Raw genomic sequence first — 23,147 nt, forward strand, 5'->3', positions numbered from 1 at the left:
CCATATTGTATCCAGCAGAATAGCTTCTTTTCTAATCTATGAACGATCAAAAATAAAATGTGTATCTTTGAGTCCTTTGCTCCTCACCTCGAGGCCCCGGACCTCCCTGGAGCGGTCGGTCTGGGAGCTCTTCTCAGTCTCCAGTTCACCCTCTAAATGTTTGAGGCGGTTGTTGAGGAGGTCCCTCTCGAGTTGAGCGCTGTCTCTCTCCTCGCTGCACGTCAACAAGTCCTTCTTCAGACGAGAAACCTGGAAAACATAAAAGAATTTTGTTTTAGATTTGTGGCTAGTATTAGTTGATCTGCTGTCAAAACATTTCCAGTTTGAAAAAGCACAAAACGGTTGTATGTAGACAGTGTTTTCACCATCTGGAAGCCACTATCAATCTTGAATGCGCACATAACTTGGGGTTTTGTGTATTTTGAGCATAAATTGACTGTATACAGATTTCAATTTCCACAAAGTGAAAAAGACAAAAAAAAAACACCAATAAGAATCAATTACAATATTACAATGATTTAAAACCCATGTCATTGCACCTGTCTGCTTCCACAGAATGAAGCAATAATGTACTGAATGCTGTAACAAAAAATATATTTTCATTGTTTTTATATATTTCAAAATAAAAGGAAACAGAACAATACACAGAGAGCAATGTGAATTAACCAAAGAATAGTTTGCACAATGTCGGCCCGGCATATGTCCCACTTTTGTACCCGTCCCATTTGTTACGGCAAATTTGTCCATTTTCAAATTCAAAAGTTAGTCTTTCCCTTTCATAAATGTCCAAAGTTATTTCAGTTCAATCGGCTCTGTCAAGGGCTCCATTTCCTTTTAATAGCCTTCTTCCAGCAGGTAAAATTAGGTACATTCCACCCATCTATTGTTTCCATTGTTGAAGTTTTACATTCCAGATACATTGTTTCAAAGATGAAGAGAACGGCACTTCATTTAGTTTATTTATAAAGCTGGGATTTTGCCTGAATATTTAACATATTTGCTGAACATCAGATCAGGTCTTTATCGATAAAGCTCTCAGGACATTCTTATTTTAGTGTCTCATCAAATCAATACAGAGCTAAGGAATAAGGCTTTCAGCAACTTTGCTCCCGGCTTATGGAACAATGAAAGTCTATCAGCAGTGCCAGTACTCTTTAAATTGAATTGCATTTAAATCTTTAAATAATTTTAATCCATATTGTGTGCGTTTTTATACATTTGTTTTATTGATTGTTTTTACAAATCATTTTAGCTTGATATTCGGTAACAGTTTGTTTTATGTATTTGGTATGTGTTTTGTATTCAACAGAGTTCTCATGTAAAAGAGCGTTTCTCTCACAGAGTTTTCCACTGTATAAATAAATAGAAAACACCACTAAAGGTCTTTCTCAATGTTGTGTGTTGATGAATTATTAAACTTTGAGAGACATCTCGGCATCTCATTTCCATTTAAATCATTAGCTGTGCCTTGTGCTGACCTCCTCCTGCTGAGACTTGAGGTTGCCCTGAGCTCGCTGAAGCTCGGTCAGTCGGTCCTTGCTGTTTCTCTGGGCCTCCTGCAGGTCCTTCCGGGAGCGCTCCCTGTACTCCTCCAGCTGGAACTGAAGTGAAGCCACCGACTGACGCGAGTCGCCCATCATCAGCTCCATCTGGAAAACAAACAGCAAGATGCGTCAGTGGAGGGAAGAGTTTTGATTTATTTTTTGGCAGAGGTGTGGGTTTTGATACGTTTCATTTGGTAAATGTTGTCCGCTACATGCAGAGATGTTATTGCTATTACCTTCTTTTTAATTTAAATTAAAAAAGAAGGTTTGGGTAATATTTTGATCCGTCGTACTTCAATTTCTACACATACGTTTCTAATTAGCTGCACTTAATGGTGAATTGAAAACTTTTTGAAAGTGAATTTTGTTTGTTGATTTGATCTAATCTAATACACAATGTTGATATGATTCACATTTTAGCCCCACAATTATGAATACAATGAATTACAGTTATGTACAAAATGTAACAAAAACATTATAATTGTGGGCTTTCTCTACAAGGAAATGTTCATATATTTAGAAAGATGACATTACTTTGTGAATCTTCCATCAAAATGACAACGTAAAAGCATAAATGGACTATAAATGTTGATCTTAACTCATGTATCCCCTAGAATTGAGGCTGAGGTTTAAAAGTAGATTAGAAACCAATCTGTAGATATAATTTTGTCAAAAACTATGAAGCTTTGCAATGTATTGTTACTGTACATCACTTTCACTTCAAATTTCTACTTCTTTACAGTGATTTGATCATTTGATTTTGTGCAATTTCATGATTTCAGCCAACACTGAACAGCATCCTTATAGAAATCTTCATTTTAGGTCATTTCCTGTTGTCTTTGCGTCACTCACCTCTTTGTTGATCTTGTCCAGCGCTCGATCCAAAAGCCTCTTCTGCTCCTCCAGGTCGTTCTTGCCTCTCTTCAGTGCGTCCCGTTCCAGGTCTCTCTCCTCTAGTCGCCGGTTCAGCTCGTCCCGTTCTTTCGCGAGGCGCGTCGTGGTTCTCTTCGCCTCTTCCAGCTGTGACTTCAGGGCTCGGTTGTCGTCCTCTAAAGCCTCTACAGCCTCCTCGGTGTCTGTGCTTCGAGGGGACGAGTGCAGCCTGGTCTGGAGAATGAACACAGAACGTAAAGGTTGATCTGTTTTACATTACAACCATTCAAACATCCATCTACTGTATAGTTACGGATCATTTGATATTTCTAAACTTGTATTAGCAAGTCATTCAACGTGGCCACGCTGTAAAAATGTAAATAAAGCAAGCAAAAAATGACTTACATTTGCATATTTTCTATAGGCAAATGAGCAACTGTGTACTCTACTGTAGCAAATGTGTCTGTTGGGGATTATTTTATGCTGGAGTGATTGCTTGGTTTTTAATTTGGCATGGCTCTGTTGAAAATAGAGAGCGCGTAGGCGATCATTCATGATTCCTCCTTATGTTGCTGGTCTTTTTGTGCATTTGGAAAAATGGGGGTGTTTTTATGTTTGAACAGCAGATCTGTTTTGGTTGTTTTTGTTTGCCGTACCATTCGGGCCAGTCGCTCTCGGAGACGGCTGTTTGCTTCTTGTAGCTCAGCGTTGGAGCCGTAATCCACCACGGTTTTTCCACCTCCAGCAGATGACTGTAAAGAAAGTGATTTATCAGTAATTGAATGTCATTTTATTGAGGTTGATTTATTTAGAAATATTAAAGCATCATATTCTATCATCATGATTTTCATTCAAAGATACCGAGTAAACTGAAGAGTGAGTGAGGCTGGTGGAACTGGTTCGCACTGTGAACTACTTAAACTACTGTATGTTGGTTTAAGTATTGGTATTGGCCGATATTGACCCATTTTACCGATATCGATACGTATTTATTGGGAGGTGACCAGTCTCTGTGTCAATGTGTCTGTTCTGCATCAGATTTGTCAGACAAATTAGTAAACATGGAAAAAGAAGAGAAATATAATACAAAATATTACTTTACATCCCTGATAAATATGTTTTGTTTTTATTTTGACTGAAGAGTAATTTGTGATATTTACTTCAACTTAAGGTAGATTTGTGGGCCTTGCTATCAAGTTTAAAACCCTAGTATAAATGAAAAATATTGGTATAGGTAAATACTGGTTATAAGATATTGGTATTGGCTCCAAAAAATCCATATCGGACCATCCCAATCTACTGCTACAGTGTAGGTTTGTAAAAATAATTGATACTGTGATATTACTCAATAAATACTTATTTGAACAATTATGCTCCATTTCAAACTTTATTTGCACTTTCTGACACAACCGCAATTGCTTTTTCCAGGCTTGTGACGGACACGAAGACCACAGTGACCTCTCGCAAATTCATTTTAAATTGCACCATTAGAGACCTCATTCAGTCGTAATTATCCATCATTATCTATCCAAACATCACCTCTTTGATTTTATCCAACTCGTCTCTGTCCTTTTGCGCTCTTAAGTTCTTGATCTCCTCCTGCAGCTCGCTCTCCTTTGCTGCGCTGCTTTTCTTCAGGGCAAGAAGCGTCTCGGTCTTTTCGCTCATTTCGCCCTTTTGTTTGTCAAGATCGGCCCGAGCCCTCTTCAGGTCCTCATGGCAACGGCGTAGCTCCTTAAAACACAATCAGTAATCAGGGCAAGAGAGGAGACGATGAGATGAATAAAAAGGGGAAAGTGCGGGGGCGCTAATAGAGCCATCAAGTGGAGATATGTTACTGCGTGTGCCGCGGGAATATGAATAAGATTACATGAGGCAGAACTGTATCTATTATGGTGCAGGAAAAGAAAGAATTAGACATAAGGGCAAGTGAAGCAGGGAGAGTCAAAATGCATTTAATACAATCAATTCTTGGTAAAGGCAAGCATTTCCCAGATGTATTTGAACCGCAAACTTTCTGGTTATAAGATGGCGGCTCTTCCCCCTCTAGCTAGTACATACTATTGTTGTGTCCTTGGGCAAGACACTTAATCTGCCTCTGTGGATGTGCACGCAGAACGGCTTTTGGCAGCTGTGACAGAAGTAGCTTAGCACCAAAGAGTGTGACTGAGAAGAGAATGAATAATGCAATGTTAAGCTCGATGGGTTTTCTGCAACACTAAACATATTTTAGGCAACACAACTGTGTCAAGTTGTTTATTCATTTAACATTTAGACAAAAATTTTGTGGATTGTGAGATTTTTTCCAAACAAATGAAATGCTGACGTTTGCATTATTCTTCCTCCGCCCAAAAAGTTTTAGGTTTCCTTCACAATCACCAAAGAATTTACACAATAGACCAACATAAGACGCTTGACAAAGTATTCTCCATGGGACTATCCAGTTAGGTGGTTCGATTGTACACAGAAAAGGTGCACAAAAGCAAAAATATTTAGGCTAAGAAATGTGAACATTTGACGAGTAAGTGTTACCTCTGCCAAACCACTCAGATCTGATCCAGGACTTTGTTTCTTCATGGACTCCTTTAGACTCCGGACTTCCCTTTCAAATCCCTCCTTTTCCAACGACGTTTTTGCCAACCTGTAAATGCAAAATCACATTAGATCAGAACGAAAAGGGAACAATGTGTTTTCTATGTAAAACTTAATGCTCAAACTATTATAGTAAATGCTTGAAACAAATCTATTGAATGCTCTTCAAACATCATACACCAGGCAAAACATTATGATTCGGCAGAGAAAGTTAGAATTGCTTTTGTGTTTTGTTTTACGCAGCTCCCAAAATAAGCAGGTAGCTATAGTAACCTCTCATAGACCAGATAAAAAAAAACAATTATATCCGTGTCAATCTTCACTTCTGTATAAAGCGTAATAAAATCTCATTCCTCTGTCATTAGAGGTGGGCAATATATCAAAATAAAATTGAAATGATTCAGAATTTATTTTAATATTGCAAATACTGTTTATATTAATAATTAAAAAAGATAAAAGATGTCATAAAGCAGAAAAAATACCTGAATAAAAAATTAAATTATGGAACATGTATTTCTGCACTTTTTTGGGTAATTCTCCTGTTATTTCCCATTTTATTCCTGCGTAAATCTCATGATGAAGCATGTTTCTGTACGACTCTCAACATATCTTAACTTTAATGTTACTTGGATGATAAAATAGATAGATAAATACTGTATCGTTTATAATGTTGTACCTGGTTGATCATTAAACGCTTTCACATCACAACATAGTACATATTTTTTGTAAATCAAGATCAAATCAATCCAGATATGTGTAGTTGATTGGATGATTCAAAAGACACAAATATTAGTACGATTTAGGCAGCACACATATCTCTCGTTCAGACTCGGTGATTTGAACGTAGACTACAATCTACTCAAATCAATGCAAAAGTCATTGTGAAGTCTCACTTTTGGCTGCTGCCGTGCCGCTCCGTCCTGATGAGTGTAAAGTCAAGTGAAAGAAAGACGCATGCATTAAAATAACTCTGGAGAAACTTATCCGAGCTCAAAATGAACGTCCAATGAGAAAATGATGTAAGATGTAATAAATCGCTAAAACTACATGAGCATTTTGTAAGATTACTACATCTTTGAAAACAGTTCAAAGTAATGACATGTCGTCTGCCGTTTCAACACTTCAACACTTATAAATACATTTTTTATAGCCTCAAGTAAAAGATGTAATAATGTTTTTTTGAGATTAGATCAGTGGTATTCAAACTGTGCTGAATTAAAATAGTCGTAGTTCTTGTTTTTACTTAAGAATTCTCCTGTCAATGCAGCTCTTAAAAGTGCATTGTGTAACTTTTCTGGAAGAGGGAAATTGTTGTTATTGATTTGCCTGGAATGTTCCATAGTATGGCATTAACCTTATCAATCTCCACAGAGACAAGAACAAATCAACGAGGCAACAAAAGCACATGTGCTTGAATAAATGCGTACAAGTTTAATGTTGTACAGTGGAACATTCCCACAAAGCAATAAGACGATCATGAAAATGTTACTTTTCTGTACAAAGTGGAGATGTCAGTGAAGTACATGTATTATTTTTGTTTTTTGTGCCGTCTCTTGATTGTAATTGTGGATGAGAATGTGTTCTTAATTGGTATACAGTACCTGGAAAAAATCTATATAAATATAAAATTAAATAAGAAAAATGTTTTATTTTTGTTTTGGCATATGGCAAATTATAGAATGATAGTATTTACTTTACCTTTAAGGGAACTATGTATCTGATCGTATAGTGTTTTTCTAACTTTAATTCATGGTACACTTTTTGGTTAAATCGCATACAAACTCTACAAAATTACACCATTTAGAAGAAGAAAGAAAAGGTGCAAATGTTTTCTTTGCTCCTATGTCTGGTTATTTACGATTGCTTTCTCAATTGGCTCAGACGTTGCTCAGGACACTCCAAAAAAGTAAATTGTTGAAGGTATTTTGAATTAACTAGACACACGTGGTAATATTATGTCAGGACACACCCTGGTTAAAGATCAATGGCTTCTAAAAGACCTAACATTTCCACACTGATGGGTTGGAGTGCATGTGACACGTACTGGTCTCTGGTGCTGCTGAGGTCCTGGTTGGTGGAGTCCAGTTGTTGTCTGCACTCTTCTCCTTCCACTCGACTCCTCTCCAGCTCGTCCTCCAGCGCCAGCATGGAGGCGTTCACTCGCTCCCGCTCCTCCTCGATCTGCTCCTGGGACTGGACCAAAACAACGCACGCACAGTTGAATTAGGGTTTGTTTACAGGTACAAGGACATGCTGCTAGCTGCTGTGTAAATGCTAACCTTTCTTCTATTAGTAATGCCTCTAAATCTTGGGGCACTTAAATAAACCATCTGCACATAAATATACATACATTATACATATATTATAGCAATGATCTTTATAATCTAAATGTATAAATATTATTGTATTCACTGTTTCAATTGTTTTTCTTTTTAAGTTATTATATCTATGCTAAATTAAGGTTTTTAATACAATATCTAATTTCGAACGCATGTATATTGACTGACGGTTGTTTTAATTTTTTTTTAATCTTAATTAACATTTGTCCCTTTTACAATTTCACACTTATCAATAAGAGTAACTGGTGCATTTGGAGTTTGAATAGTTGAAGTTTGCAGAAGTCTTTATTATCCTGAAAGGCAATTTAGTTTGCAGCAGCAGCAGAACACAAACACAGCAATAAAGAAATAGAATAAAAGTTAAAATGGCTGAAAAAGCCAATGGTTGCAGGAATAAGAGTGTTCTTGCACTTGCGTTGACTTTTTACTGATAGAATTATATACAAAGTGATGATCAATGACCGTTTGGCCTCGACTGAGATCAAAGTAAACTCTGACATCAATATTGCAAGTCTATCATTATATAAGGAAGAGGAAGCAGCTTGTATGTGCACACTTCACGGCTTTAACTTTTAAATTACAGCTGAAAACGAAAATCATCCCCAACATATCCGTGAAGACAGAGCATGAGTCAGTTAAATCCGCTCATCAAAGACACTGTCAGTCTGTCACTTCCTGCTCTCTCCAGCTGCACTTTTCCCTGACACCGCTGCTACTTTTCCTCATAATGATCCCTCAGACACACACACACCAGGATCACATCCTTCCACAGAAATAGCCTGCCAAGAGTGTAGGAACTGTTTAATTCATTTTTCTCACTTAGTTTTGCCCGGTTTATTCCTATGTTTAAGTGCTGCTTTAGACTAGTTCAGTTCCAGTTTCAGACCTACTCCAGTTTGGATTTAGAGTGGGTTAAATCCATGTTTGGACTGATTCAGACTGGTATAGTCCTGCATTAATTTGTTTAGTGGCCAATTGGATTAACTCTTAGCTTGATTCCTATTCAGATCTAGTTGCTCCTGGGTTGGCAGGTAGCTCTAATTTAAGGTGCGTTTATATACACCAGATCACAATTTGGACTATTCAGTGACTAAATCCAGAGCTATACCTGGACTAGACCAAGGCCAAACAAGAACTAGAACAGGACTAAACCAAGTTACAGTGTGAAAGACCTTCTTTAGACCATGTATATCCACTCATAACTCTAAAACACATGCCACTGCAAGAATAGCCTCCTGCCAAAACCAAAAAACACACATTCTGTTTAATGTGACCTTATGAAGCCTGGAGTCAAAACTTGCCACTTAATATGCTGACACATTGAAACCAGAGTGACGAGACAAAACCAGGGTGTGTAATTGGCGGATGCAACTTCAAAGGACAAATGAATGTTATCGTAATAAAATATTGACTGCAGCACACTACAGACTGTCAGGTGAAGCCCAACACTCTAAATCCTATGGGATTAGGATTAGGAATGTAGAAATAAAAAAATATATACAATATCCAGTTTGCACGAGTGTGTACAATGCATAATGTATGAGTGGGGCCATAGAGGAAAGCTCATTAGCTGTTGGTTTACAAATACAGTCAATACATTTTAGAGGAAATAAAGTAAAATAAAAGACTAAAAGAAATAAAATATTAAACATGGCTTACATTTAAATGCAGAATCTGGGCTTCCCAAAATTGCTTTTAATGTGTTGTCTATTTTTTCAGTTAAGATTTTAATCTTCAAATTAGTCTATACATGTATTATATAAAATCAAAATTCAAACCATTCAATTTGAGCATCCAAATGTAATTCTTTGGTTAAATCCAGATTTTTTTTTAAAGCTACTTATGTCCTAAATCAGATTAGTTTCTCTGTTGTTAACCTAAATGAAGATAAAAAAACATAATTATAATAACAAAAGAAGATTACCACAGCATAATTATGATGATTAAAATAACATTATTATGCAGTTAGATTATAGACTTAGTTGTAATGTTCAAGTTGTGGTCTGACCTGTGTGACCTGCTCCATGGTCCTCCTCAGGTTCTCCATGTCCACACTGTACTGCTCCCTCAGAGTCTCCATTTCGCGGTCGTGACACTCCACCTCCTCCTTCAGCGCCCCCTTCAGGGCAGTCAGCTCACGCTCTCTCTGTCGGAGCGTCTCCTCCTGGCGATGGCGTAGCATCGTAGTTTCAGCTAGGTCTGCCTGAAGAGCCACGAAATCCTACAGACAAACAAATACAGTCCGTGGTGAATGAACTAATTGAGATGTCCGTGTAGACTCTTGGAAAACATTTATCTAAAAAAAGAAAGAAAGAACCCAAACATGACCAGAGAGAGAATGGGAGACATCCAACAAGAAAAAAAAGGAAATTAAGGGACAACCAAACCCATGTCCCATTTAGTCAATAGTCAGCCAAATTTGTCCAATTTGTAAACACTGTAATGTATTTTTTTTTCCCATTTTGTGAATGTCCAATATATGTTGGTCCAGTCCTTGATTGTCGGTGCACTATTATTTTGTGAGGGCCTTTTCCGCTGCTGCCAGGAGTATTCTCCAGAAGCAAACTATCTATTGTGTCCATGGCGAAAGTCCTGAGACCCACATTTGTGCGGTTTTAAATGAAAAAACGTATTTGGGTCTTCTTTAGCAAACCAAAATAGCAACAAAAAAACACATTTTACAGTGGTGAGCTTGAACAGGCTTGTACAAAATTCAAACGATTTCGCAACCTTTGAGGTACAAATGAAAATGTAAATGTTTGAGTGAACAATATCTTGTTCTCTTTCAACGATAAGTACCGTCTGAATGGAGTCTGATGGAGGGGCGAGTTCAGAGACCCTCCTGAGCTCCTCCTGAAGCCCGGCCAGCTGGTCCTCCTGAAGACGCAGCCGAGACTCTGCCACTTCACGGGACATTCGCTCCACCGCAAGTCTGAACACAAGAGGAATAACGATAATAGTTTGGTACTTGGAAGGTATTTGAGCTTTTATGTCATTTCAAAATAAAATACATCTTGCAGGTTGCCAATAATAGCAAAAGTTGTTTTGAATCAGATGGAAAATGGGCACAGAAAGTATCCTGGAAACTTTTTCCACACCTTGCATTATTCTGGCTATTTCAAGCACATACTTTACATTATAACAAAGGTCAGTCCCTGTAGCATTCCAACTGACAAATAAACAAAAGTGTATGCAAAAACATGCAGCTATTCAAACAAATAAATCATTGAATAAAGCGAGTCCAGTTTTAGGACGGGTCTGACAGGATGTTCATCGCTTTGTCAAATCATTCTTACTTGTTCAGGTTTAAGCCGGATAAGATATTTACAACATATCATCTTTTACAACATGCTGACAGGCGTGGACGCAGAATCTTTCATTATCTTCGCATAATGCAGCTATTTTTGCATGCCAGTGGCTGCTAAAAAAGATGATAAAAAATAAGACCAAATACTATACTACAAATGTCAGAAAACAGTTTTTTTGGAAGTAACAAAAATATAACAACAATATAACAATGTTTTGACATTGGCAAAAATGGCAGGTTTTTTGCTAATGCATTTCTTGTGGCTTACGATGCTTTCAGTGCTGCTGATGCATTTCTCAGTCCATTAGGAAACCAAGGGCAGAAAATACCAATACATTATAACTGATGTGGTGCTAATGTGAACCGTGTCAATCAAGACAAAAATGACAAATAGCCACAGAAAATACAACTGGAACTGTACTGAAGCAGAAGGTTTTGTAAGCCAGCGTTTCACAGGTCGTGGATATCAGGAGTTTATTGGTCCATATTAAATTGAATTAATTTGAACCAGTCACCTGCAAATCATCTGTTTATCGTTTTGACCAGGGCTGTCAAAACAGTTTTCATCAAGGGTCACATATTTAAACGTAGAATAAGCAGAGGGCAAGTAGTGAATATTGTGCATATCATTAAAAAAAAGTTGCATTTCTGAGCTTTGACACTACATTAATTCAGTCTCAAAACTTCATTATCAGGACCGTCTTGCACATTAATGTTAGTTATTGAGGCTATAATAGTAGAAGATAATACATTTGCAGTGAAAATGTGGACCAGAAAGCTTGAGGGCCAACAAAAAGTTATCAGAAAGTCCCAGCGCCATAGTTGGACACCCCTGGACTGATTTATGCAGTAAAGTCATGTTGTTGGTCTTAATTTAGTCCTAGTTTGAACCTAATCTGACCCTTAAGGTTTAGTCCTACTTAAACCAGGTTAAAATCGGGATTAGACCTGGTTAGACCTACTGTCAAGTCAGTACAAGTGAATTTCCTTGTTACATCCTTATTTAAACTCACACCTTCAGACACTCAAAGGTTTACTTGTTGATACACAAAGTACTTACTCATCATACGCTTGTTGCAAATCTCTCTTGAATCGACTGAGCTGCTCTTGGACGTCGTCGCGCGAGTCCTTTTTCAGGCTTCCCTCGGCCGCTCCCCTCTGTTCGACAACGACAAGCCACAAAAAAACCTCAGAAACTTTAGTGCTATACAGCGTCAACTCCAGTATGCATTATGCCGTCTGAACCCAAACACGCCATGGACGTCTTTGGCCTAGTTTTAGTTTCAGTCAGAGATATTTTAAAGGACAGGCTCAGTACACCATCAACAAACCATCAGAAAAAGCGGGCTAAATCTCCATAAACAACATATTGTGACAGAATGCAGGCGAGCCGCTTCTCCAGTCGCCCACTTTACACCGAATAAACACGTATTGAAGCTGTGGCTCTCATCCTCCTACATGACAATTACTGCGACGCAAAGCCGGAGCGGAGAAGACAAAGAGAGTGAGAATTATACTTGAAGTTGAAATGAATCCCATACATACATAATTACAACTAACCCCCTGAAAGATGTATTAGGGCTGCAGCTAACGAGAACTTTGCTAATGTTTACTAAATTGCATGTTATCATAAAATACACTAAATTTACACATTTTTCATGAAATTTTTATGAAATTATGGCTCAATTTCAGTCATAAAACTTAATTTCTCAGCTCATGGCATGTTTTGGAATCTATGTATGGCCAAGTTAACGATTATTTGATTACTAAATTAGATGCGATTAACTTGTTACAGACCTAATGTGTATTTTTTTTGCTATCTAATTTCTTTTAAAAAATGTCCTCTATAATCCAAACACATCAGATGAAACGCTAGCGTATAGGTTTTCTGGCAGTTCTGATGATGGAAGATGGAGAGTAGTGAGAGATGTAGCATAAAGAAAACATCACAAAGAGCATAATATTGGATAAAGTTAAATTATGGAAATCTAGATTAGTGGGGGAACATTTTCAAAGAGATAATTAAACTAGTGTTGGTGTAGTTCAAGTCCGGGCTTGAAACAATTTTGTTCTTTCTGTACTCACTCTATTTAAATAAATATACTTTTATCAATTCTTGTAACACGCCTCTTACACAATGCTCGAAACCGCACTACTTTTGATCACCGACAAACAGATATGGTCTTTCTGATAACCTCCCGCTCGTGCGACACAGAGGACGGTCTCATTTCTACAGTACACGCAGCGAGGCCAGAGTCAAGTTACTGGGCACTTCATGTCTCCTCAATTAACAAAGGAAACAAACCGTGTCGGCGCACTAACTTCATTATCCTCCCACTAACGCACATTAACGTCGACAACACTGCAGCCAACAAGACAACAGACATTTACCAAGACACATAGAGCTAAATGTGGCTTACTCTAGAGTGCTGCAGGTTTAAATAAGTTATGCTGACAATAAAAACACTGTGACACTATTTGAACATATTTCGATGTAGATTCTGTTGAAAAAGCTTCTTCGTGACATGGACTAGAGTCACATTACGGATTATTATGGTCCAGTTTGTCATAATAATCAAAAAAGAAAGAAAAGAAAAGAAAGAAAAGGGTAAAAGTAAATCTAAATGTAAAGTTATTTTTATATGGCCGTTTAAGTCATTAGCTTTACGTTTCTTTCAGAAACTTAATGTCAGACTCAATTTAAATACTATGGAACAGGCTCGATACTCGATACCGATTTCAATACCACAATTCAAATAAAAATGCTGCATTTTCAACACAAAATAATAATACTTTCTTTGCGTCTTGTACTAGTTCTGAGGAAGCTGATGAAGATCATTCTAAAACTGTTGAGGAAAGCTGACATTTCGTCCTGTTTGTGATTTTGTTTTTCAGTTTTAGTATTGATCAGCATCCGATTTGAATTTGAAGGAATTCCAGAGGCAATGCGTGGGTATGACTCCGAAAACCACAACTGTAGTAAAATGAAAGCACTTTTTCTACCACCAAAACTGGAGAAACCAAAATAACAACTTAAAAACACATTGTCTGACAAGAACACATATCTAAGGGAAAGTCAGTGAGTAAACAGCCTTGGGGGGTAAATCATCTCACAACAGTCTGTCAGTGAGTTTCTAGATGTGCCTGTCGTTTCCATAACCGTTAGAAAACCACTTCAAATGTGCCAAATTGAACTGATTTCTAATGCAGCTTTGTGAACAAGGACCCCATATAAGAAGGATATTCCCCTGCTTAAGCCTATACCACCAGCTGGCAACAGGTTTCCAGTCCAACTCAATTATTGATGCCTCTCAGTGACTGCGCCCTCATCCTCACGGGACGGCCCACTGCGTTGCCATGATACAAAGCGGGCAAATGACGGCTATTCTGCTACCGTGCAACCACAAAAGCACAACGGGTTCATGCATAGTCAAGTGGAGATGTAAGGGAGGGCACCTCTGGCATGGAGAAATATGCAAAACAATGCAAATTTTGAGAGCGTAGTCGTCGCGGGTTCCTGTTAATAAGGTTTCTAAGGGGCAGGTATGGCACGGCAAATACGGCGCGGCTTTTAATTATTTCAGAGCCCGACGAGGAACAAGACACCGCAGAGACAAAGTGGATGAATTTGAAACTTCATATCCCAATAACGAGGCCGCCCACCATCTGTCAGCTTCATTACAGCAACGAGAAGAGACGAGTTGACCCTTGACCCTTATGTATAGCCAACATTAATACACGCACTCTGCACAAACTAATTACCCATTCAGCTATTTATGAACCTTAATTTAGCTTCACTCAACTTTCTCTCCATCATGTCGTTGGTGGAGTGGTTCAACGTTCTGTGACAAGAGTACAGAATATTGCAATTGTTTCTTGCCATTTCATTTTGTTCGCACCGGTTTGAGAAAAGAAAAAAAAAAAAAATATATATATATACAAGTCCCAACAAATTTATCATGATAATTATTGGCATGAACCAAAGCAACAGGAATAATGTGCCTTAATAATTTTTCTATTTTCGATTGTGTTCTGTTGTATTTGCTTTTCTGATCCATTTTATACATTTAAAAACTGAAAATAAATAAAGTATAAATAATAACTTAAGTTGGACTGTACAAATTTCCCCAGACACTTCATTCACTTAAATATCAACACTTCATTAATACATTCACAGCAATATAGTAATTAACATATTTTCTAAAAGACAAGCATCCTTATAATTACACAAACCGCACTACTTTGCATTAGTCTCACGCTGTCATTTCAAAAACCATTTGCCGTGGGTTTTATTGGAGTTTATTTAGCCTTTATCTAAAATTATATGCTACAGTTTCATATTGCAAACAGTAGATCATATGTTAAAGCTTACATTCGACTGTAGGAGCAATAAAAATGGTCGTTATGTAAACTAGATGTGGAATACCTGTCGCACACGTGTATTGTTGTGCACCATCTGACTCAGCAGTAATTTTACCCCGCCTAGTTTAAATGCTTTAATTCAGTTCAGGTTCATAATAGTAATAGCACTCCTACCTTTATGCTTTTAGTCGTGTCATAAACAGAATTGGCTTTTTGTCTGAGCACCATTTCGCTGTCACTGGATCTATAAGACAAACAACAACACGATTGAAACATATAGTGCGACAATAGACGACGTTGAGTGCTGTCTGACGAACCCTTCTTTAAGTATGTTGAGAATGGCCTGCTTGATCTGGACTTCCTCTCCGTCTGCGCTGAAGCTCTTTGGCAGAAGCTCCTTCAGAAACGACGAAAAAATTTAAAAGAAACATATTGAAAGCTAAATTTATCCCAGGCGGACACTTACTGGCTTTTTTGATATCGCTGGCGGCGTGTCCTTGGCAACAAACTTCTCTTGCGGCTTGTAGCTCGGTTTCGGGGACTCGAGTGCGCTCACCCTAGCAACAGTCGGAGATATCCCACCATGGCCATTATTACTTGAGATGGAGTTAACAGAGGGGGATAGCGGTGGGCCGTAGGGATTCACAGTGGGAGAAGTCATTTCAGATTTCATTTCTTTCCTGGCGTCGAGACTTCGTGACCGGCGCCGCTCGTCAAATTTCAATCTCTGCCTGGCTCCGGTGCGCCCCCTAGTTTGCTGAGCGCTACCCGTCGACGAATTGAACTTGCTGATCAGTTTGTTTATGGGGGCTAAAGAGTTTGTGTCAATAGCTGCGGCGGGGGCCTCCTCGTCCAACCTGGGAGGGTCCGGAAACGTGTCAAGGGAAGAATTTAGTTTATTTAGCGTGTGAGTGGTGCGCTTGACCCCTTTTGGTCCAAGTCCGTTGGGTCTGACCGGTTTCAGTCCAGCTTCATTGTACTTTTCTTCACTCGTTTTGTCTTTGTTCGCCTCTTTGGCTTTAATCTCAACTTTTGCGTGGTCTTCTGGCTTCTTACTGGCTACTACCTCATATTCACCCTGGGTCCCGGCTTGACCGTCTCCCGGGGGTCTCCGGAGAGGACTCCCAAAAATCTCGCCCATCTCCTCCTCGGCGGGCGAAACGGGGGAGGGAGTGGTGTTGACGCTCGTACTGTACGGGTTCACAAAATCCGGGGAGTCTCTGTTTTTTGGAAGAGTGTTGTACGGTGAAGGAGGTCCGGAGCTGGGAGTGGGGGTGTTAAGTTGCACCCCGTATGAATCTCCTTTCTCGCCATCTTTGAGGACGACGTAAGGCTGACCGGAGATGCCCTGAACGCGGACAGCGACGCCGTACTTGCTGGCGGTGGCAGAGGCGGGCTGGGCTCTGGTCTTGTCCGGGAGACCTCCGCTGGCATCGTGGAGGTCTTTGATGAACCGGATCTGAACGCCGTAGTCCACGAGCGGCTTCTTGTCGCCGGACACACTGCTCATGGTTGTAGTCTGGCTTTAGAGATGGCCAACTGCAACATAAATAAAGAAAACAATACAGTTAAATGATACAGTAAAGTTTATGGTGAAGCTAATGTTTTTGAAATCGATTTATTTTCTCTCTTGCTATAAATGTAGGTTTCAGATCATTCAACATCATCTTAAAGCAAAAGTTAGAAAATATTGCAAAGTATTTATGTGTACGGTCATTTTTTATTGTTCAGACATTCAAACATGAATTTAAAGATGTGCAAATGGCCGGGGGAATTCCTAGTTTGTACTGGCATACAGTAGTTAACGGTTTAGTCCCTGAAAAGTGTAATCTCTGACGTGTCCAGGTTGAATCCAAGGTTGAATTCTGTCAACTATATACAGTTTTTTTGCAAATAATCTATTTAGTCTCATAAATCGAAAAATGATTTGGATGACTGTCCATTCTACACAAATAATATTTCTGGTCCTTGAAGTTCCTCAATCAACTGGAGGGAAGTTAAATCAATCACAAAACAGAGCTAAAATTTGTTTTTATTCAAATTTCAAAAAGGGAACTGGAAAAAGCTTATAAAACAACAAGCAGTCAAAGTAAACAACAATATGTAGACAATCTAATACAATTATAGATGACAAAACAGCACACGACTCAAAGCACAATTCTGCTGACCCAAATAAGACCTAAGAGTATTTCATCTGTGTTACATTTGTGTTGCTTTTGGGAGTAACTCACCCATCTGACTGTAATCATACCTCACCCCTGGAGTCCTCTAGTTTAGTGTGAACAACCTGCTTGTTTCCAGGTAGAGGTATGATGACGGGGCTAAAATGTCAGCTGACTGGTGTATCTTGATCAAACTGTCATCTTCCCAGATCCAGAATGCATTGTTTTCATGCCAGGCCCAATATGGCACTGAAGAGCTCTTTGTGCAGCTCTAGGCCTTTTGTATTCAAGGGTCAGAGAAGAAGGGAGAGATGCAGGTATAGTATTGGTTTCCATGGAAAAGAGACAGATTCTCTTTTCCATGGAAACCAATACTACACCTACACACAAATATATTTAAAATTACTTGAAACTATTCTATTTTAAATAAAGTAGTGTTTCTGCTGGTCTACTAAATGTTTTGTGCATGAATGTTTGTGTGAAGTAATCAGTGAAATATTAACTACAGTCAAAGTAAAGCCACTAGTTCAGCTCACACTGGGACAGTTATTAATATACAGCTGCCACAGTGACCCTTTTAAGTCAATCAATGGATCAATTGACCAAAATGGGGCTTCCTGAAAAGGACAAAATAACGCTGTGATGTACTTGAGAATCATATGCAGAAACAATGAGTACTACTCTACTACCGGTACTCAAAAAAGTAAGAAATACTTGAAGTACTTGAAGCACTTTTTACCAGGCTGTATTTGTAACAATCTTCATTTAGCAAGTTTTAATTTGATAAAGCTAGGGAGGAACAGTGATCCAATAAACTTGTGAAAATGTGAATTAACGATTTAACTTTAGTGAATAATCGTTAGATCATGGTGTTTTTTTAACATTCAAATTTGATATTGTGATGTCAATACACAAAAATGGTAAAACCAACATTTAATCTATAGAAATTCCTGCATGGAGAAAGACTCTTTATTTAGCCGCTAAGGTAGAATAAAGTTGAGTAAACCCTGTGCCAATTTTGTTTCTCATTTATAGACTCCCCTCAGCTGAAGTCATTAATAAATGTAATATGTGGGGCTGATGAGGAGGAGGGTGGTGATGGGACTTTGGGACGGTGTACACTTGTGCTTTTGTGGTGCATTAAACAGCCGGGCCCATGTCAGGGCTGGGCCTCTGCTCTGGCTCTCCTCAGTGCCCAGACTTCAGAGAGGACTCACTCAGGCGTACACTGTTTACTTTGAGATGTGGCGCCGCGCTCTAAACTAACTCCTGCTAAAGGCATCCGCACATCGAAAACACCCCCCCCCCCCCCCACCCCCCCACCCCCACCATCCATCTATAAAGCACTGCATCCTAAAATGAGAAAACATAAATAATTTTTGTGCAAATTCACATCAGATTTTGAGATATTGACCAAAGATTCAAATTAATTTCACTAAATGTTTTATTTTGAAGATTTATTTTGAACAATTGCAGGACAATTTTCGTGAACTGTTTATAACTAATACTTCAAGTTTAGATTTTTCTCAAATTTTCTCTTTTTTTAAATCACAAAAATCTATTTTAAAAAAAACATTCTTAGTGTGAGCAAGCTTGCCTCTCCACAGATCTGGTCTCCCGAGAGATAAGTTTAATGACACAATATATTGTTCGAGTTACATAGTGCACCTTTAAAACAAAACAAAAACAACAACTTTATTTTCATTTTGTCTAGTTTCACTTGTGTTTTGAAACCCGGACTTGATTTTCCCAGCGGTCTGAATTAAAGTGCAACTAGCGCTGTGTGCTCAGTGGTTATAGTGTAACGCACATGGCCGTTTGACTAGTAATGAGGTTAGATTAGTGAATCAAAGTCAGCCTTTGTCTTTGTCAAAAACATTCCTCGGATTCCAGACGTTTGCTGTAAACTCTGCATCGCGCGTGGTTTGCATTTGTAAAATAAGAGCAGATTAAAGCGGAGGAAGAAGTGAAGCGGTAACAACATAAAGCCTATACGGCCCTGTCAGTTTAGGCTCATTGTAAACAAGAATGGAGAGGATTAATACAAAGGATGCGGTAAGACCAAAAATAGTGCATCAATTCTGTTGAACAAATAGCTAGAATCATGATGCACAGTGTATCCAAATACAATATCAAAAATTATCATTCTCACCTCACTTGATCTATTATTTTGAGTTAATGTAACTATGAATGTGCATTTTGTGTGATTTGGCTAAAATACAAATGTTATGGTTAAGGTAGAGCCAATTGTACCCTTGGTGAAATTTGACCTGTGCATTTGACCCATTCTTCAAAGCTGCAAGAGAACAGATCAGGAGTCTCATCTCCAGATCTTGAGCCTGACTTGGTCAGGGCTGAAGCTGGTGGATTTTGCATTATGTGTGTGTTTTAGGTTTATGGGGGAAACTGGAGTGCCCAGAGGAAACATAACTCCCACAGAAAGGCCCTTCTTACTGTGGGGGGAGCAGGAGTCTCCAGACACATGCCATTACTCAATATACAATTAAATTCAACAACAACTTGAGAATGTTTCAAATTGACTATTCATGTAACTTAAATTAGACATTATTATTACTTTACGAATCATATAGTTTTTTTTTAGTTAGAGTTTAATTTCAAAGTATCTGGTTTTTGCTCAAATATTTCCATTGACTCGGTTATAAACGAGATAAGATCCAGAAGTAAAGAAAGCCGGCCCCTTAGCGACTGCTCACTCACAGCTCCCAGGTGTAAACGTGTTCCTTAGGTAAATACAGATTCCAACAATAGCTCTGTTGTTGCTATCTCTCCAACTACATCAGGGCCGCTTATAGGAGTTAAGAGACACATGCTGCACAATGTCAAAATCAATCAATTAAATAATAAACAATGATGATAATTGCCACAAATCACAATTATTGTAGACAACTTGATACTAATTTGTGGTCTTATTTGTGTTCTTATTATACATACCGGTAATCTAAAACTATTAAGGAAAGGTTTCACTCCGTACACACCAGTACATAGTTTTGATACATTTGGTTTTGACAACTCTAGTTACAATATCATTGTACCTAAATATAAAGCATTGGCTTTTATGTTATTGGACAGGTGTTGAGAATTAGCACTTGTGCGATAACATCTCGTCTGGAAGGTCAGGAATAGCCTTCCCAAAGTCGTGAGACAGGCCCCCACCCCGGCTGTGTTTAAATCCAAACTAAAAACTGTTTTGTTTAGCCGCGCCTATGACTGACACAATTTTACCTGTTTAATATTTTAAAATACTACATTATTTTTATTCTTTACTTTACTCTAATGTACATTGTTTTACATTTTTATAAACTGCATTGTGTTTTTACTTTATTACTTTTTTTAAAATTGTGTTTTAAACACTGTAAAGCACTTTGAATTGCAGTTTGTATGAATTGTGCTTTATAAATAAATTTGATTTGATCTAAAACAATGTATCAGGTGTCACCAATGGAATTGTCATGTCCATATCAAATAAATAAAACAAAAACAGTATGGATGAAAGAAAATTATAGATTTCCAAAATTTTTCATTCCTGGTCATTCATTTGGGACATCCCTAATTGAGACCCACTATAGACCTCGGTTTGTCCCATTTTAATCTCAGGTTAGACCTAGATTTGTCCCACTTTAATCCTGATTTTGTCTAATCCCACGTTAGTCCTGGTGTAGATCTGGTTTAGTCCCATTTCAAATCTGGCTTTGTACATTTTTTAACTGAGTTCTTGAAGAGAGTTTCGATGTTGATTGAGGTTTAATCATGGATTAGTTGTCCTTTGGCCAGGTGAAAATCTAGAGGTCTGGACTTCTGATTCATGCATGTTTTACTCCAGCTTCACCTTGTGCCCTCTCTCACTCAGTCATGAGAAATGTCCATGTCAACAGAGACAGGAATGCCACCAAACGGGACCGTTCACTGCTGCCACTCTTCCTTTTCTCCTAAACTCCAGCTCACCCACATTTACGGTCCTTCCTTGGCCACAAAATGAATCAATATTTCCATTGCCTTTGGACAATAGGATTGTTTATGATTTTGGGGTAATCCATGGCATTTTATCATATGAGACAGAACAATGTGGTGCTAAGATTAGTAAACAGTCACTGGAATGTTAAATAAATTGCAAAAAGTAGGCTATAACAACATTGTGAAACCTTATCCTATCGAATATCCAAACATGCTTAAGTAACAGCTTAACAGGATAAAGCTGGACCATATCTTTTTTTGCCACTCCAGTAAATGTTTTAATTGAGCCAATTGCAATCTATTGTTGACAACGGGCAAAGAAAAGATGATTGAATATTGTATTGCACTAATTTGCTAAGGAAAATATAAAAAAAGAGGGACACGTTGTTGAATGGGGTGAGACATCGAGGGATGGACTCAAGGAATAGCTCCTACATAATAACTGCAACAACACAATATGCTTTCTATCAAATGTAACGAATTGATAAAGATAGAAATAGCAATAGGTGCCAACATACAGAGCCAGCACACCAAAAAAGTCCCAATTTCTTAGGAAGAAAAGAAAGGGGGGTGGAAAAAAGGCTAGTATGATGTCATGCTTTTTCCCTTTTATGTAAATCTCACTTTTTATACTATTTATGTGACATCAATGGACAGCTAGTCACCCTGTATTTGCTGTGATATAGTCTGAATGGTCTTCCTAAATCTGAAGAGCCCATCATTGCATTGGCTATTTATTTATGTCAAAATATACGACCCATAATATTCAACAAGATAAGCTCTGTTGTCGAAACCAATAACAACATAACAACAGCCTTTCCATTTCCAATTTAAGAGTTTGTTTACATGGATACCTTGAAGTATATAGCCCCAAGGACACGTGTTAGGTTAGAACTATTTCTGGAGCAATCCAATGAAAACGTAAGCATCAACACCTTTCATCTCATCTAATAGCCTTGACTTTTATGTTTTCATAATTGGAAGAACAGTGCCTCAAGAGTCATTACAAGTAGATGTCAACTTTGGCCAATTACAAACACGCTGCTGCCACGAGCGCACGAGTATCCCGGTGCACCTGCCCCGTCCCGCTCCCTGGATCCCGTTGCGTCACACCCACCTATCCGGTAAAGTCAGTATCGGTGCGCGTCGAAACCACCACCGGGGGTTTGTTTACACGCGCCCGCGAGCCCCCCGTCCAGTCCCGGGCAACAACAAGCCCGGCCGCGGGTCAAAAATAGCCCACGAGGCGCTGTCGCATCCGATTTGAAGTGTTTACCTGCGGGAATAACCTCCAATATCCTCTTTACGCGCCGCCGTCACATCCAATTATAGGAAGCGGGCGAGCGGTGTCCAAACCGGAGAATCCTGCGCGACGAGGCGGACTTCCAAAGCACGTTTATGACAGCGGAGGCCGGCTTTAACACACCTGCCGAACAAGTGCGACCACACAGCCACAAGTGTCCATTTTGACCCAATGATATCTAATCTACTGTCCGCTCAGCAAAAACACAGCTTACAGTAGTGTCACTTTCCCCCCACAACTCCCAGCTGTGTCAATAAACTACTCACTTGTTCCGCTGCACCTGCGAACACGGCAACGCTCCCCCGTCTGGATGCGCTTTCCTCTGGTCCCGTCAAAGCCGTGCGTGTGCGCCGGGGCCCCTGCGGCGCGCTCCTGGAGGGATAGAAAGATGGTCCTCAGAGCGGCATGAAGTACACACACACACCGTCAGCGCGACCTGTTGCCAGAACACGGGGCAGACGCGGTCCCGCCTCTGCGCCGACGCCATTGGTGCGAGGCTGCGCGTGGGCGTGGCTCGCCTGGATTCGGATCCGTGTCTCTGGAGATGATGGTGGTCAAGGCGCGCAAAGCACGGCCCGCTTGGCTTTTGTAGGAATTTGTCTCTCGTCGTGAGCAGTTAATAATGAAGTACAAATTCGACGCTGCAGTTAGTCATTCAAACGTTCTACTAATGTGTTTTCATACAGAAATTGA

At 39.0% G+C, this 23,147-nt stretch overlaps 1 protein-coding gene across 2 annotated transcripts in view; it reads right to left on the bottom strand.

The window, feature by feature from the left end:
* cgnb (cingulin b) overlaps positions 1–22,810 on the bottom strand; it is a 34,799-nt gene extending 11,989 nt beyond the window's left edge. The window contains exons 1-14 of one of the 2 annotated variants that reach the window (XM_072447989.1): positions 22,721–22,810; positions 15,484–16,556; positions 15,335–15,414; positions 15,192–15,261; positions 11,716–11,813; positions 10,148–10,280; positions 9,357–9,569; positions 7,054–7,202; positions 4,950–5,058; positions 3,957–4,151; positions 3,074–3,169; positions 2,397–2,651; positions 1,479–1,649; positions 88–249 (exon numbers count right to left, since the gene is read on the bottom strand). In XM_072447989.1, the coding sequence (XP_072304090.1) occupies positions 88–249; positions 1,479–1,649; positions 2,397–2,651; positions 3,074–3,169; positions 3,957–4,151; positions 4,950–5,058; positions 7,054–7,202; positions 9,357–9,569; positions 10,148–10,280; positions 11,716–11,813; positions 15,192–15,261; positions 15,335–15,414; positions 15,484–16,527 (2,775 nt within the window). In that variant the 5' untranslated portion in view covers positions 16,528–16,556; positions 22,721–22,810. Of the gene's footprint in view, positions 1–87; positions 250–1,478; positions 1,650–2,396; positions 2,652–3,073; positions 3,170–3,956; positions 4,152–4,949; positions 5,059–7,053; positions 7,203–9,356; positions 9,570–10,147; positions 10,281–11,715; positions 11,814–15,191; positions 15,262–15,334; positions 15,415–15,483; positions 16,557–22,427; positions 22,487–22,720 lie in introns of those variants that run through there. The other variant, XM_072447990.1, reaches the window with a different exon arrangement.
* Positions 22,811–23,147: the final 337 nt, after the last annotated feature.

The sequence above is a fragment of the Eucyclogobius newberryi genome, unplaced genomic scaffold, assembly GCF_026437365.1.
Source record: "Eucyclogobius newberryi isolate DKJ021-1_F unplaced genomic scaffold, fEucNew1.0.hap1 SCAF_16, whole genome shotgun sequence".
NCBI classification, from domain to species: domain Eukaryota; kingdom Metazoa; phylum Chordata; class Actinopteri; order Gobiiformes; family Gobiidae; genus Eucyclogobius; species Eucyclogobius newberryi.